The sequence below is a fragment of the Tachypleus tridentatus genome, chromosome 1, assembly GCF_004210375.1.
Source record: "Tachypleus tridentatus isolate NWPU-2018 chromosome 1, ASM421037v1, whole genome shotgun sequence".
Lineage (NCBI taxonomy): Eukaryota > Metazoa > Arthropoda > Merostomata > Xiphosura > Limulidae > Tachypleus > Tachypleus tridentatus.
In genome coordinates this window covers 75749609-75768076 of record NC_134825.1, presented here as the reverse complement: position 1 = coordinate 75768076, position 18468 = coordinate 75749609, and the positions used below count along the sequence as shown (strand labels likewise).

General features: G+C 36.3%; 1 protein-coding gene across 2 annotated transcripts in view; it reads left to right on the top strand.

Annotated features, from left to right (window-relative positions):
- LOC143252742 (uncharacterized) overlaps positions 1 to 14559 on the top strand; it is a 34987-nt gene extending 20428 nt beyond the window's left edge. The window contains exons 12-14 of one of the 2 annotated variants that reach the window (XM_076505353.1): positions 2802 to 3101; positions 3819 to 4654; positions 9554 to 14559. In XM_076505353.1, coding sequence (XP_076361468.1) covers positions 2802 to 3101; positions 3819 to 4654; positions 9554 to 9563 — 1146 coding nt within the window. In that variant the 3' untranslated portion in view covers positions 9564 to 14559. Of the gene's footprint in view, positions 1 to 2801; positions 3108 to 3818; positions 4655 to 9553 lie in introns of both variants that reach the window. The other variant, XM_076505343.1, reaches the window with a different exon arrangement.
- Positions 14560 to 18468: the final 3909 nt, after the last annotated feature.

Genomic DNA, 18468 nt, shown 5'->3' with positions numbered 1-18468 from the left:
TAAGAAGGCTTACGACCCTATGTGGAGGTACAGCATTTTACAAAATATCTACTCATATGGGTTGCAAGGCTATCTACCCATTTTTATTCAAAACCTTATACTAGACAGGTGATTCTAAGTTCATGTGGGTTCTACTCTTTCCCATTTTTTCACATAGGAATTTGTAGTCCATCGTGGCTGTATCTTGGGTGTCAAAATTATAATTATCAAGATCAGTGCTATCACTAAAGAACTTTCTCCTACAGATGCAAACGGCTTTATGTCAATGACTTCCACATTTATTTTCGATCATCGAGCATGAGGTTTATTAATCATCAGCTTCAAACTGCATTCAACCGTATATTGAAGTGAACCACAATAAATGGTTTTACCTCTTCTTTCTCCAAAACCATTTGTATTCCCTTTTGCCACCAAGAATTTATACCTGTTTTCGAGCTCAGCTTCGCTGATGTTGCTCTTTCCCTAGTTCCTAGGGCAAAGTTCTTGGGGCTTGCATTTAAATATAAGCTTACTTTTATTTCTCACATCAAACAGCTATGTGTCAAGTGTACATTTCACTGAACATCCTCCATGTCCTCTCTTTCACCTCTTGGGGACTGGATTGATGTTTTGCGCTCAGCATCTATCATTTGATTTAAGCTGGACTAGGGGACTTTGATCTATGATTCTGCTAGGGTTTCTGCCTTGAAGATATCGAACCCCATTCACCATGTGGGACTTTGGCTCTGCACGGGAGCTTTCTACACCTCTCCAGTTCACAGTTTATACACTGAGTCCCTCCTGTTCACCTCCTTCATTTGCAATTTTTTCTGCAGTATGCTTCCAAGCTTTGATCCTTACTGCAACATTCCCCCTGGGATTGTATTTTTCCTCAGCTGTCTGAATTGGGTCTGTCACTGGATGACGTTGTGACCTTTCATTGAGTCGTTCGTGGAAGGTGGATACTCTCCATTGAAAGTACTATCTTCTCCTTGCAGAATATTTTTCAAACCAATCTTCTGTTTCCGTTTATACGGGTGGTTCGGAATCAGGTAACTTTGTGGGCTCTTTCATGGTTTGTTGTGGCTTGGTGGTTGTTCATAGGATCCTCTCTACAGTTTCTATGATCACTGCCGAGTTGTATGCCATTTCTCTTGTTATGAATTACTTAGACGCTATGCAGTTCACTGATTGTACTCTTTATACTAGATCTCTTAACTCTCTACTAGCCCTGGAATCTCTTAACTTTAGTTCTAACCCTATTCTCGTCGATATTCAACGACGAGTGGCCCATTTTTCTCTACATTCCACAAATATCCAGTTTTTCTGGATACGGGCCATATCGGTATTCGCGGAAATGAGCTCACTGACACCCTCTACTCCGTTTCTGTCACAGCAGTGCCTATCCCATCTATGGACCACAGCCCTTTATTCATGGCACAACTTTGCACCAGTTGTCAGTGAGAAACGTAATAACAAAATTTTCTAGATCAAACCTTCTATTGCTTTTTGACCATCTTGTTTCTGTAAAGATCAGAAGGAGGAAGTAGTCCTGGCCAACCTACGCATTGGCCACAGCTTTTAACTCATCATTTTCTTTTATCTGGAACTGATTCACCAATATGTGGCCATTGTGACACTCAAATCACAACAGCTCGCGTTTTACTGTCAACGACCAAGAGCAGCAGCACCGTCTTAGACATGTTTTTCTCTACGAGCTCAACCCTGATGCTGGACAATATTTTTGATATTGGTGACACTGTCCACCTTACTTGTGTATTTAAGTTTATGCGAGTCATTGGATTTTTTAATTCTACCTGAAGTGTTTATTTGAATTTTGGACACTATTTAGTTTTGACTTGATTTATTTTTACATTTTATAGAATTTTACTTTTTACGATTTTTACCGGTTGTTTGGCACAGATAGTCTAGTTGCTTTATACCAAAAAACGCTACATCCACCTTGAGAATATTCGTATTGTATTCACGTTACTACCACTAGGTGCAATAGTAAATTCAAATAGTAACGTGTATTGTATTCACGTTACTACCACTAGGTGCATTTCTATGTAGCCATGTTACTCCCACTTTACGTACATCTCTATTGTATACACGTTACTCCCACTATATGTATATTTCCATTGCATACAATTTACTCACACTAACTACATTGCTATTGAATTCACGTTACCCCTACTAGGTTTGTTTGTTTTGAATTTCACGCAACGCTACTCAAGGGTCATTTGCGCTAGCCTTCTCAAATTTAGCGGTGTAAGACTACTAGAGGGAAGGCAGCTAGTCATCTCCGCCCACCATCAACTCTTGGGATACTCTTTCACCAACGAATAGTGGGATTGACCGTCACATTATAACGCCACCACGACTGAAAGGGCGAGCATATTTGGTACGACGGGGATTCGAACCCGCGACCCTCAGATTACGAGTCGAACGCCTTAACCCACCTGACCATCCCTCCCATTCCCCACTAGGTATATTTCATATATCCACGTTACCCACACAAGGTACATTTCTATGTATCCATGTTACTCCCATTAGAGGTGTATTTCTGTTGTATCCACGTTACTTCCACTGTAAGTATATTTATTTAGTATGCACATTGCTCTCGCTATAGGTGTATATCCAGTGTACTATATCTCTTCGACATATATTTTTTTTTTTTTTACTGTAGAACAATTCAATTCATGAAGACTTGTGTTTCCCCCTCTCTAAGTTAGGGTATAAACGATTATCGTTTTATTTTAACTTCAATCTAAACTTTTAGAATGAAACAATTTCTAATTACAGATTTTATTTTTCTTCAGAGTAATCAAGCTCACAATAAGGCGTTGAGTTTTGAGCTGGGAGATCTACGCAACTCTAGCGTTAGTAGCGAAGAAGGGCCAACCAGTGATAAGATAAGAGCAAATAGTATGGAGACTCGTAACGGACCTATCAGTGTGACGGTAACATCTCCGAGACCCGAGAGAAGAGCTTTCTTCCTGCGAGGGGCAGGTTCGGGATCATCTACACCAAACACATTATCTGTGGGACCCGCTTATAATATAGGTGACTTAGGAGAACAGAAGGAGCATAACACGATCCACCCACCTCGTTCTATACAGGTTAAAGTGCGTGTTTATGTGTGAGCGTGTGTAGCTAATATCAACATATTATTGACAAACAAAAATAACCTAGAATGTCTGGTTATTACCATCTATTGATTTTGTAATCAACCCTTTTTCTTTCGTATTTAAATGTAATGATTTGGTTTTACTTGCAAGAAAATGTTACTTACGAATTTAAAATATACGTTCCATCAAAACTTATTTGTTATGTTAAATAATTATTTATCGTTTTTCTACACAAAAAATGTTGTTCGCGACAAAAAAAAAGTGGATACAACTTACTTCTGACAGTTTGTAATTTCTAGGTTATGTAGAAGTTCAGTTCAACACTTATTACAACTGTTCCACATAAGAAACCGTAATTTTTCTTCATATTTCTTTTTGCTTCCCAGTGGAATAGCGGTACGTCTGGGAACTTATAATAGTGGAATCCGAGTTTTGATACCCAAAGTGGACAGAGCACAGATAGCCCATTGTGTAGCTTTGTGCTTAACTACAAACAAACAAAACATATTTCTTTTTTTAGGATATTTTTTTAAAATACGCACATGTGGTATCTAAAATATTGAACAAAGAAATGACTGGCTATAGTTATCTTATAAGTTTGTTATTCTAACTTTGTGTGAATATTGAGAAACTTTGTTTCATTCGTGATGAGATATTTCTAAATTTCTCAACTAAATAAAAGTATTTGCTTATTTGTTTTCTATGTAGGTACCAGTGATTTCTCAATTAACCATCAACAACTTTTCCACGCCACGGTTACCTGCCACTTCTCCAAATTCGCCTCGTGTAACATACCGACATTGGCATTTCGGCCACAAGCCTCCTCTTCTGAAGACGAAAAACATTTCGGGGCTTGTGACGCACAGCGCCCCAACAAGTCAGGGACCCAGTCCCGTGCATAGCTTTGATAGTGATACGTTGATGGGGATAACCAACTCTGAAAAGGATACCCCTGACTCCGATGACGAAGACCCTAAGAAAATGCACATAAAGCGAGTTATCCGAGCAACACGGCGTTACCACACTGCTGATTATGTAGATGTTGCGAAGAAAGGAGAAAAAGACCAAAACTTCCACAAACGCTTATCGTGGAATCCCGGCCAACCCGAGAGCTGCCGTAATAGACAGTTGGGGGAAATCCCCCGGGATAAACTCCTTCAAAACAAACAAGTCAACAAGTGCCTCAGTTATGACTCAATGTATAGCTCCAGTATGAACAGTACATGTTCTGCACAGTTAAGCTCGTGTAGTGTGGAATATGATCTTAGTTTTGAAGGAAGCGTAGATCTCGTAGAGGAGCCAATGACACGAGAGCAAGACTGTTACCCTCAAGCGGTCGTAATTAATGATCACCAAAGTGATGGCCACCTGCAACTGACCAAAGTATTACTGGAGGAGGAGAACAACATAGCTCAACATCGTGAGTGTGGGGGTTCTGCTGTCCAAATTACCGTCAATGAGAACTCTTCTCAGTTACCACATTCTGTACCAGAAATTCAACAAATTAACGAATATTGCTTGAACAAATGTTCACTAGAATCCACGTAAGTATCCGGATTTTACTCATATTACAATAATAATTAATGAGCCTAGCGCGGTCCAGTAGAACTAGGGTTGGAATGCAGTTACCGAAAAAAACAAAACAAATTCCTCTCTACTCGCTCCCCGCTAGTACAGCGATAAGTCTACGGTTTTACAACGCTAAAATCAGGGGTTCGATTCCCCTCGATGTGCTCAGCAGATAGCCTGATGTGACTTAGCTGTACAAAAAACACACACCCTCTCTACTCTTTGAGGCAATGGGTGCGTTATAAGAGTGCCAGTCAAATCTTATTATACAATTCGACAAGGAGGGTAGTATTGACTAGCTGTCTTTCCTCTAGCGCAGAGAATCCTTGTGTATCTTTGAGTGAAATAAAACAAACAAATAAATAAAGAATAATTCAAAATAATACAATAATCCGAAAATAACAAGTGATAAGCGGTTGTTAATATCATCGCTTAAGGCAGGGGTGTAGCCAGAAATGGCCTTTGGGGTTTTCTTTTGAGTGCTTGACGCAAGCGCCGCAGGCGCGAAGCCATGCTAGGGGGTCCGGGTGTGTGCCCACCCCGGGAAATGTTTTAATAAAAACATAAAAGAAAAGCCTGAATTATGCATTCTGAGACCACCTTTTTGGCAAATTTCAGAATGGCACACTGAGGCGTTTGTCTCATTTTGTAATCATAAATAAATATATAGGCCTATATATATAATATATAACTTAAAGTTATCAGGCCCAGCAAAGTAGGCCTACATTCCTGTCATCAACATATAAAATATAGTCACTCAGGAGAGCGTAAAATATATGTATAGTGTCTATAATCTGTATTCAAATACCATGAACAGTGTATGTTCAGATTCCCTGGATTTCAAGAATTAACTTCACAAATAAACAGTGGGTGGCACCGTGGCAGGTTGGCAGCACCATGGCACTAACCTAGTACCATTGGCGCCATGTATAGTGAATCATTCACTATCGATAGCGCCAATGGTACTGTGAATGTGACGTTGCAAAAAGAATATGACGTTGACAAACAGAAGTTGCGATAAACAATCATTCACTATATATATGCAAAAACGGCTCGTTTGGGTTGAGAAAATATTTTACATAGAAGAGCAAACAACGTTTCGACCTTCTTCTACAAGTGGGTTTTCTCGACATCACTGATAATCATTCACTATGTCAATCCTGAAAGAGCAAAAGACACTGCATAGATTCTTTAAACCCATTCGTGAGGCTGGACCTGATCAATCTGCTGCAGCCAATCAGGTTGAATCAGAATTGTCAACTGAATTGTCAGAGTCATCACTGTGACCTTCTACCAGTGCTGCCACTACCACCTCAGGTCCAGTCTGGGACATTGGAAATTACATTTCTGATGATGTCAGCATTGGTAAACAGGTAAGTCGACTCCTCATTATATTAATTTTGTATTAAAAATCATGCAACACTCTGATGAGTTTTAGACTGAATATTCATTGCTGCTTGTGATTGTAAGCCTGCAGCCACAGGATGTTAGGCCTGCTCTGTGAAGTACAGCTCTAAGCCTTTCTCTACGAGGTTATTGTACTTTCATAACAAACTTTCCTATGTGCAAAATAATTTAATTAGAACTATGTCTTTCTGTCTCTTTTAGATAAACGCTGAAACTAAAAAATGCCTCCTTGAGAATGCCTGGAAGCCATTGAGTGATTATGTTTTCCCCAGTGTGGTCCAAGAAAGCTGTGTTTTCAGCATCGTTGGCTTTCACAGTGGAGATGGCTACTCTACAGTCAACATGCAAAGGGTGCTTTCTACAAGTACTGCTGTCTTTTCGCTCCTGATGGTGCTGGTGTTGAAGCCAGAAATTGGGACAACTAGCGAAATTTCCATACACAAACTGGAAGAAGGCTGTTGAAGACTTCAAGGCACATGAATTGAAATAGTACCACCAAGACAGCAAAGAAAAAGTTAACAATTTCCTACAGGTCGTAAACACAAGTTCATTTGTGCACTTGCAGCTTGATGCAACTTACAAGCAAGCAATATTTAATGCCTGTTATTGATACTGTATTGCTGTGTGGGAGACAGGGTTTAGATTTGAAGGGAAAATATGATTCTGGTCTAATGTTTGTTGGTTAAACTGATGAGAAGCCCATCAATAATGATGGGAATATTCGGGCAATTTTGCGCTACAGGGCAAAGGGTGATGTCAAGCTTTCAGCAAGCCTTAAGAGTACAAAGAGGAATGCTACGTATCTGACTTCTCAAATTCAAAATGAAATCATCAATGCCTGTAATACTCATGTTCTGGATGCTTTTGTCAACAGGGTTAATGCTGCAAAGTGTTTTTCAATATTAGCTGATGAAACAACAGATATTTCAGGCATTGAACAGTTTTCACTGTGTGTTAGATATTTTCATGCCAATGACAACTCTGTTAGAATGAGAGAAGATTTTTTTGCGATTTATACCTGTTTATGATTTGACAGGCAGAAACTTGACTGATGTTATCATAACCAATCTGACAAAATATGGTATTGACATGGCTATCTCTATGAGTGGGAATTTCCCATATGGTATCCAGAGACGCATAACTGATAAATTCTCACTTGCACCCTATGTACACTGCAGTGCCCATTCCCTAAACTTGGCAATTTCTGATGCTTGTGAAGAAGTTCCTGTGCGAAATTGCATGGGAGTAATTTCTAGTATTGAAAACTTTCTCAATACACCCAAACGAAAGAACGTTTGGGCTCTTTCGGTGGAGAATAAAGCACCTGAATCGAAAAAATAAGTTTGAAAGGTTTCTTCCCCACCCGGTGGGTTGAGTGAGAGGCATGACGCAGTCATTGTCTTTCTAGAATTAATCCACGCAGTTGCAGATGCCCTTGAGACCATATCAGGTTGGCAAGACAGAGATTCTGCCACACAAGCCAATCAATTGTTGTGTTCTATAACACAGCCAGAATTCATCATCACTCTATTTACCATTGCTAAATTGTTTTCCTTTAGTTTAACTCTGTGCAACTTACTACAGCAACAGAACATTCATTGAGGTGCTGCGATGCATCACGCAGAAATAGTGGAAGATTTAATCCTTTCACTCAGAAATAATACTGTGAATGAATTTAACGACATTTCCTGTGAGGCTCAAACTCTGTGTAGTGAGCTTCAAATTGACATCATAATGCCAAGACAGGCTAAAAGACAGATGTACCGTGCTAACCCACAAACCAATAGCTCTGAGGAGTACTTTCGTATTGTTGTATTTGTACCACTTGTTGATCACTTTTTTTCACAAATATGTGACAGTCTGCCCAGTCATAAAACTATCCTTACAAACATCATGTGTCTACTACCATCAGGATCTACCACAGAATGGTCAGAACCTACAGCACAAGAATGTGACCAAATTAAAGAGTTGGTCAATATATACAAGACTGACATTGACAGCACTTCACTAGCTGCAGTAGGTGAACGTTGGGTTTGGTACAAATCACTTGCAAACAACAGACCAAAAAATGTCACAGATGCATATGCAATGTGCAATGCAGAAATGTTCCCAGTCATTTCTAGACTGTTGAAAGTATTTGCCACGCTGCCTGTGTCAACAAGCTCAGTGGAGCGTTCGTTTTCAACTTTCAGAAGACTCAAAATGTATTTGAGAAATACCACCACTGAAGATCGATTGAATGGCCTGGCTTCATTATACATTCACCGTGATATTAAAGTTGAACCAAACTGTGTTGTAGATGTCCTGGCAAAAACGAACAGGCGTTTGAGCCTTTCATAGATATTCGATTGTATTTCTCTAGTTTTGACAAAACTTGCTGTATTAAAAGAGTGTTCAATCAGAAATTTGCATTTGACCATTTGTTGTGTGTGAAATTATCTGCCATGCAATCACGGGTCTTTATGAAACTTCACAGGTGGCAACTGAACTTGTCTGAAAAGTTTGGGTCCATGGAGGGTTAACCTCCACCACCCCTCCTGGCTACGACCCTGGCGTAAGGTATAAGTAGATTCCAGCGATAAACTATATTAAGTTGTCAGTAGGATCATTGTTGTAACCAGATCTCACTTTATTTCACTTCTTTGTGTTAATAATAAGATTATCATGATTAAAAAATGCACTAAGTGGCCAGTGGGTTTCATGTAATAAACAGATCTGATTTTGTTTTACCTTATTATGCTAATATCAATATTTTAGTGACAACCAAATGGTATCATTGTTGTAATCAGAACACTTTATTGTGCTAAAAATTAGATATTAGTGGTAAAAACTGTGCTAAGTAGTTTATTTTAACTCGACCTTGGAAACGATACATTTATTAAAACACTTGCTACAAACTTTGTTAGATGTTTCGAAACCTATTGTTTTTCTTAGATTATGAATTTATCAAGTTCAATATTTCTTCCCTAGGTATGTTTAGTAACAAATTAGTGCGCATGAGCTATCTTTAAGCTTAGCCCATATTTAGGGAGCATACTCTTAGTATACATCAGAACATGTCAATTGAAGTTTACCATACCAGATATTAATATAATCATAACTTTTGTCCATCAACGCTAAATATAAACAAACCCCACGTGTTTTACATTACTTGGATGACGTGTTTTATTCAGATATTTTACTCAGTTTTTACTTTTAATCATTTTATAGTCAGAGATCCTGTTGTTCGTTTATTCACTTCTTTAAGTTAAAATACCCATCATTATTCAATCATGCAAGTAAAACAAAGTTTGAATGAATCAGATTACATAGCAAAATAATTTAGCTAAAACACTGAGAATAATGTCGAAACTAACATCAAAATATGTTCAGTGTTGATATTTGGTTACATGAGAAACAAACCAGTTTTGATTGAATATGTGCTGGTGGACGTTTTTGTAACTAATATTTTTTTCGTTTTATTTTAGCGATGTTTGAAGGTAGTCACAAGTCGCTGATGAAATCACAGTTTCAGAAGTTGTAGCCAGGTCTCAAGAAATCACTTGGTTATTTCTGCTGACCACAAGACTAGGAAAATTGGACCAGATCTCCAGAATATTTGTTTCTATGATTTACGAGAAGGGTTATAGAGGAAAACTGCTCTTGGATGTCGAACAACCAAAGTATTTTCAATTCAAGCGTTCTATCAACATGCAGGTATCCTGGTTGACTCAAGCAATGCCAGAGTCTAACAACCTATCAGCCTATGGGCAGCTGTAGAATCATGATCTTGTGTAGATTCTCGTTATTGGTCGTTGTATCAGCTTAGTTCAGTTTGCTATAAATGATACTGTTACGATTAACTCAGTACCTTTGTAATGAGTGGGGACTTCCATGTTAGCCTTTAACAGTATAAATATAGGATAAGTCTGTTTACACGTTGTTTGTTTGTTGTACACTGCATTAAATAACATGTTAGATATTTGCCTTTATCTGTATTATTTTTTTTAATAAGTTTGTTACTATACATTAGAAATAACGTATATTTTAAAAAATGTATTTCCTTCCAAATACAAAATATGTTTCAAATAATGTGACATAGGTTTAAATCTGAATAATTCTATATACTTATATGTACTTGAGTTGAACCAATGAACTGAACAAGGTGGAAATAGACCGTTGTGAATAGATCTTTGTCTTGTCAGGTTAAGCTATTTAGATATTTTTATTTTGTTATTTATTAATTAGACGTTTGAAACATATATGATTTTTCCGTTCGCATACAATCGAAATCGTTAACGTAAAATATGTGTATATTTACAAAACATCGCAGATGGTTACTGTAAGCAAATACGTGTTTTCGTATCTGGTTTGGTACCGTGTTCAAAGATCAGGTAACAGTTAAACTGCTTAGTATGCTCTTCTTGTTTCATTGATATAACAGTCGGACATCTCCATCTAGCGGTTATTGGCTGTTTTGTATAAATACTTGTAAATGTTGAAATTACTTGTTAAATTGTTCAACCTCATAAATGTTGTTGTGGTAACAATGTTGAGTGTGATTTGTCGTGTAACGTCAAGAAGGATATTCGAGAGCGGAAGTGAAGAGTGGCTGAAGTTGTAAGCGACAATTGGGTTCATATTCACTTAATGCCATGCTTAGAAACATAAACTAATTAATAATATACAAATAAGTTCGTTGTTTATGTAAAACTCGATGCACAACAACACTGTTCAAAATACAATGTAAAAACGCACTCATAAAAATCGATACCCACAAGTTAATAACGTTACGTTATTTATACACGGCACAGACAAGAAATAGTTATCTACTGAAACTTATAGAGAATGTCATCGTAAAGTTGTTGTTATGTATAACAATTGATACATGTGAAATTACATACTTATCGGTCCAGGATGGCTAGGTGGTTAAAACACTCGACTCGTAATCCGAGAGTCGCGGGTTCGAATCTCCGTCATACCAAACATGATCGTCCTTTCAGCCGTGAGGGCGTTATTATGTGACGGTCAATCCCACCATTCGGTGGTAAAAGAGTAGTCCAAGAGTTGGTGGTGGGTGGTAATGACTAGCTACCTTCCCTCTAGTCTTACACTGCTAAATTAGGGACTGCAAGCGCAGATAGTCCTCGTGTAGGTCTGCGCGAAATTCAAAACCAACCAAACATATTTATTAGCTGTTTGTGTTGTGATATTGTCGTTACGTTAGTCTACGTGAAAGTAGATATACCTGTGGCAAAAGTCGAGTTAAATACTTCATTGGTATTAACAGCGTTTAAAGTGACATTTTTGTAAATATAAAATGTTCTGAAAGGGCTTTCTGTCTTACTTATTTCAGATGCAGAAAAAATACACTACTCTTCAGTGCTTTTCCTGATAACTCTCTTTTAATTGGTGTCACTAACAAGATCTATTTTATGTAAAGTTACCATGCAATCTCTAACCGTGTTTTATCACTCTAAAGATTAAAACAACGTCTTTAAGCACAAGAATACGCAGAAACATGTCAAAATATAAAACATAATCGTTAACAGCGATAGTCCCAACTAATTTATCAATACACTTCAACCACTCGTAGGCTTTAAGCCTTCCTACTTGTTAAATTGGTACATTATTTACATGGTTAATTTTTAGTTCTAGTCTATGTAGAAGGCAGCTTCTTTGATCAGAGGTTAAAGATTAGCCTCGAAAAGGGAGATTTCCCAGTTACGAACCAAAAATGTTGGGTTTGAGATTGTCAGACTGAAATTTACACATTCAAATCAATTTGGGTCAAAGTTATATAAGAAATTCAGTGTAATTCAAAACGTCCATTATTAAATCGAGTGGTAATTGTTAATAGAATATAGTACGCTCAGAATTTTTGCATTTACACTACGTAATCTAAGAAGTTTGAACCAATGCATTCATGAAACTTAATTATATTACTCTTGAAATAATATTAGGTTTGGAAAGAAGAAAAAAAAAAGATTAAATATCAGCAAAAATTAACCTCTTTTAAAATCGGGTAAGGTTTTAAAAAACTTATCCAATTTAAAAGATGGTTACATTTTCCTGCTAGAATAATGCCTATTTCTATTTAGAAATAAATAAATCTCCTAATTTCTATATTAATATAGTTAAAAAACAGGGACAGTGATATAACATTACATCTTAAATGATACCATTATCGTGCTACTCACTAAATTGAAATGCCCGAAAACTGGAGTTATTATTTTGAAGTTATAACAAATTAAAAGGGAATTAAAATTTCGCTAAGAGGATGACAATTTGTTCTATATGCATTTACGTAAATAGTTAAATTCTGAAAACAGTAAGTTATCTGCCATATATACTAGTGGTTACAAATAGTTATCTGTAATGTTTACTCAGATGAGTGTATGTATATAAGAAAGCCAACTGTTTATAGAACCATGCTCTCTTCTAGCCTTATTTCTTTACAGATAAAACCTACACTTAATTGTATTTACGTTAAGCCTAGTTCCTTGTTAGTACTCGTATTTCTGATAGTTGCATACCTAAATTGTTTTTAATGGAAGTATTAATAATCTCTTCATGAGTGGAAGATATATATATATAGATAGATATACAGTCAGAGTTCAGTAGCATTTGGCATGGCTAAAGAACACTTGTTTTTCTAACTGAAATGAAAAGCCCTGCCCTTAGTTGATCCTGCTTTTGAAGAATTAGAGGTTGACATTTCACTTTAGAACATATTTTGGTATTCTTGTAATATTAGGAGAACGTAACTTTCTGAGACGGATGAAGAATATTTATTGTTTGACCACCTACAAAACCAAACGTATTTTATCTTCGAGTAACTAAACTGGCCTTGAGAATCTAATGATTGTAATCAAATTAGTGTAAATCCCGTAATAAATAACAGGGGAAATTAGTGTATCCCACCCATACCATATAGTATACCTTAACCTCACATTTTATAGCTAACTTAAATAAATAAATTTCGCAAAATCAAGCTTGACTAACAAATACAGGAAAGTGCAGTCAAAGCAGTCCAACGTCATGAAGTTCTTTAATATCAACTCTGTAATTAATTTGTAATGTATATATAAAATAAGTTATATGTAAAATAAGTTAGATTAACAAATTCTGTTATATAGAAAAGCCACTGCGTTTTGGTAACATCACGTTCCAACAATGGCTAGTGTGTCAGGTTGCTCAGCAACAAAAGTGTAACCTAACATTGTTGTCACTCTATGTACTGGAAGCACAAAATGAAATGTATAGACAACAACACTGGAAAATATTTGTTGATTTCTTAGTCTCTGTTGATTGAAAAGGTTTGTGTTCATTAAAATGTTGGTGATGTCACAGAAAACAGCTTAATTTAGAAACGATTCAAGTTTGAAACTGAATCGACATTTTTACTTTTGTTACAAATTTTATGCAATTAGCACTGGCTAGGTGATCCCACACTATGTATTTATACTTACTTTAGGCTTAATATACCACTACCAATTACACTTACGAAGTTTCACGGCACCAACCCCTTTCACGGGCCTCTTTCACTCCAGTCACTATAGTTAAGTAATCTGGATAATAAATGCATTTTGACTGTTATGAATCTTCCTCCTATTTTGAGAAATCAGGCGTGACGTGACACATTGGATTTTTTTGGTTAAATTATTGATCTGTTGAAAATTCATTCCCAAAACTCTACGAGCATGCTGTCAGCATATTCTTACAATTGTATAAAGAAATAAAGGATCACTTTTTGGGTTTATGTTCATTCAACCAGATTTCTGAAAAAAAAAAAAAAAGCAAAACGTGGTTATAAGCCTAATTAAGGCAAAAACATTACACACATAACATCCTTGCAATGTCTAATCGATACCTTATGATAAATAAATCTCTTTAACTTATTTTTTACCTACATTGTGTGAATTGATGTGGATGTAAGAGTTAAGTTTTAATAATAGTGCTTTAGCCTGCGTTAATCCAGTATTTAATATTCAAGACGAACTATGTAACTATATTGTTAAATTCTTAATATAAATCTCTTTAACTTATTTTTTACCTACAGTGTGTGAATTAATGTGGATGTAAGAGTTAAGTTTTAATAATAGTGCTTTAGCCTGCGTTAATTCAGTATTTAATATCCAAGACGAACTATATGTTATGTAACTATATTCTTAAGTTTTAAAGTTTCTTTTAGGAAGAATTAATTACAGAAATTATAAGTTGATTAAAAGATACTGTTGTAAGGTAATCGTTTATTTAACTGTTAAAATTTTAAAGTTACCAGTGACAACGATAATTCGACAATTCAAAACGTACGATAAAGTTGTATCAAAATAAAGTGTTTGTGTCTAAATGTACAAAACGACGTAATCATATGGTTTGTTTTGTTATCCACTGAGAAAGTAAGCTAGTCCTAACGCTGGTTGAAGTAGCGTAATGGTTGTGATACCATGTTGTATATATATATATATATTTATGAGGAAAATAAACTTGTGTTTCGTAGAACTCAAATATTTTATCTTAAAGCGCCATACTAAAATTTATGTATGTACAATACATATACACACACATATTTTGGCTTTACGAAGTATATAATTTGACATCTATTTCAAATAAGTTCCCCAGCTAGAGGAAAGTTACACATTTTTCTAGATAAAGCACATAAACAATAGAAAAATATGTATAAGTGTTATGAATAATATCAAGTTATTTACCAAAACCTTGTAGTAATACACATTGTGAAACGTACGCGGAGTCACAAAAACAAATTTATCGATAGATTTGTTTGTCGAAGGTTTAGCAAAAGCCACGCATGTACTCTGCCCACCACTGGTACCTGGTTTCTAGAATTGTACGTCCGCAGACATGTCGCTGTGTCATAGGGTTTATAATTAGACTACACGTAGAAAATGCGCGTTTTTTATGTTACTAAGTTGGAAAGCTTCTTGTTAGCCTGTGAGTGTAATTATATTATGATATGTTCGCATTATATTTAAACTCTCGACGAACGTAATGTGCAAGTCTGGTCCAGGAGTTATCGAGCCGGCCTGCAAGTATGAAATTCTCTGGCTTGTTTCCAGATATTCTACCCTTCCCTCACGCTTACACTTTGAGCCAGTGGGTGGCTTATAAGAAAGCCGATCAAGTACCACTATTTTGTCTTGCAAGAGTATCCCAAGAGTTCGGCATTGTTAACTAGCTGCATGCTCTAGTCCATTACTTCAAAATTAGGGCCAGCTAGTGCAAAGAGCCCTTGTGCAGCTCTGCGTGAAATCCAAATAATGTGTGTAACATAACTATAATATAATCATGGATCAGCTTCTGCAGCATATTTCACAATAGTTGTTTAGAAGTACACTTCTTAAAAGTAATGAATCAATAACTACTAAACATAACTATAATATATATATATATATATATAAAACTCTCAACAACCGAATCTACCATAGCCAGGTAATTATAGCACTTGACTCGTAATTGGAGGGTCGGCGGTTCAAAACCTCGTCTCATGAAACATGCTCGTCTTTTCATTCGTGGAAGCGTTATGATGTGAAGGTCAGTTCTACTGTTCGCTGGTTATGATTTTTCTCTAGTCTTTCATTGTTAAAGTAGAGTCGACTAGCGCAGATATTTCTTTTTCGGTTTGCGCGAACTTCCAAACAAACCAACTCGCATGTTTTTCTTGTAATCCGAAACAAGACTGTATTAAGAGCAGGATTAACTCGACTTTCTCATGATTTAACAACACCGTAATAGTCACGTGTGTGAATTAAGAAAAGCTGCAAATCAGCTATAGTTCCAGACGTTTAGGACACCCTCTAGGTGAAAGTATTTTGTACCTATTTAATACAAAACGGTGCCTTAAAGTTGAAAAGTATGAGTGATACATAAACCTTTGGAGAATATTGAGAAAAAAAATAAAAAGAATGTACTTGTAATTCCGAAAAAAACATGATGAAGCAAATCACGCATATTTAATGAATTAAAATAAAATTCTCATGTTTTAAGAACTGTTATCTAAACTGAAAACAGCCCAGCTGTAAAAACAAAAGTGTAGCCGACAACAACAAAATGCCAAGCTAGTGTAGTAATGCCGTCAGTGACAATGAAAACTTTAATTGTTTGAATTTCGCGCAAAGCTACACGAGGGCTATCTGCGCTAGCCGTCCCTAATTTAGTCGTGTAAGACTAGAGGGAAGTCAGCAAGTCATCACTATCCACCACAACTCTTGGGCTACTCCTTTACTAACGAATAGTGGAATTGATTGAAAATTTATAAGGCTCCCATGTACAGAAGGGCCAGCATGTTTGGTGTGACAGAGATTCGAAGTCACAACCATTATATTACGAATCGAGCTAGAATTCCTAAGCACAATTTTGTAATTCTCATTTATATTTACAAGGATTTCGTATTTCACTTAAGGATTTTATATCACAGTGTTAACCTGAAATGTCATTATTAATTTTTTTTTTATTTTCAGAAACAACATTAGTAGCTCCCAGCTAGTACAGCGGTAAGTCTATGGATTTACAACGCTAAAATCAGGGGCTCGATTCCCCTCGGTGGGCTCAGCAAATAGCCCGATGTGGCTTTGCTAAAAGAAAAAAAAAACACACACACACAACATTACTACAGTGGCTTGGACCCCAATTTTGATTCCACATCCTTTAGATACAGTCTTTTTTTTTCTTTTTGTTCTTAGCAGATTTTTTTTTTTTTACAGCTGGGTTAGTTTTGGTTTCGATATCACAATTTTTAAAAAATCAAAATCAAAAGTATTTGTGAAGAACATAACTACTTCTTTTTGTGATAGAATATAAATATACAAGTATGAGCTGTAAACACATGTATTTTACACACACCTACATGTGTATTTCTCACTTCAAGCAACACCTAGCCGATACATTAGTCGACATTCCACAGTGCAGAGAAGCTGTAAAATTTAATGAATACTTTCAAAGTGTCGTAGTACAACATTATATTGTTACTTACATGTACGTAAGCTGTGACATGTTTAACAAGATGTATACATACTTTTACTATTGTATGCCTGGGTACCCTAGTCAACTAAAACCCGATAAAAACCGGATGACAGTTGAATTTTAAGTTGATATCAGGGGAATTCCTGTAAGTAATTTCGTACAATTCCTACGCCAGGCATGGCCTAGCGCGTTAAGGCGTGCGCTTCGTAATCTGAGGGTCGCGGGTTCGAATCCCCTTCGCACCAAACATGCTCGCCCTTTCAGCCGTGGGGCGTTATAATGTTACGGTCATCCCACTATTCGTTGGTAAAAAAGTAACCCAAGAGTTGGCGGTGGGTGGTGATGACTAGCTGCCTTACCTCTAGTCTTACACTGCTAAATTAGGGATGGCTAGCACAGATAGCTCTCGAGCTGCTTTGTGCGAAATTCCAAAACAAACAAACAAACGTACAATTCCATTTAGTATTTGTTCTACAGATTGGAACAAAGAATAATCTTCGAAAAATTCGCCGTTCTTTTTAGTGTAACAGTTAAACGTTGTTTTAAGTTTGTTCGAACCTTTTTTTTTTTTTACAGACGTGAAGTAAATGGTAAGTTAAATGTGTAGCAAGTTTAATGGCAATCGAAGTATGTGAAGTATTTCTTTTCGATTTTTAAAAATTCCGTACAATTTTGTGCGTAAAAGAAGACAAAAAAAAATCGGAGGAACTTTGGCAAATCTCAGTTTTGGATGCACGGACTTTTTTGAAAGTGTGAAGTAAGAAGGTAATAGAGGCGGTAAAACAGAAGTAGGAAATACCAAGTGAGAGAGAGTTGAAAACTGTAATTCGTTGGTTCCTGTAAATAACACGATGCGTCGTACGTTTCAGTTAGTTTTGTTCTTCTTGTCCGCACAATAAACTATACAGTGTCTAGATTTCGTCTCATTTTCGTAGTTTTTTAAACGTTTACCTGGCGTTAAACCAAGTTTACAGAATATTTCATGTATTTCTATTTAATGTGGTTTCCTTACTTTTTGTAGTGCCCTTATGTGCTTCTGTCGACTCCTACACTGGGATTAAACACATATTTCTTCTACGTTGCAAGACTATATAACGAAACTAGCAACGGGTTAAGTTCAGTGTAAAAACTAAATGTTGTGTGCGTATTCTTTAACAACGAAATAATTATGTTTAAGATCACATATCGAATTAGTTAAATTTATAATAGTTTATTTAGGCAAAGTTTTTATGGCATGCAGGTTGCAAAAACAATATTATTTTAATTTTACGAAAACGATTACAATATAATTAGTATGCAAATTATTATAATATAGTTAGATTTCTTTTTTAAATTACCAGACTGGAAGTTTATGTGCAAGGAAACATTATTAATAGATTTCAAGAAGGTTGTGACACCAGAAAAGTCCATCAGTGATTTT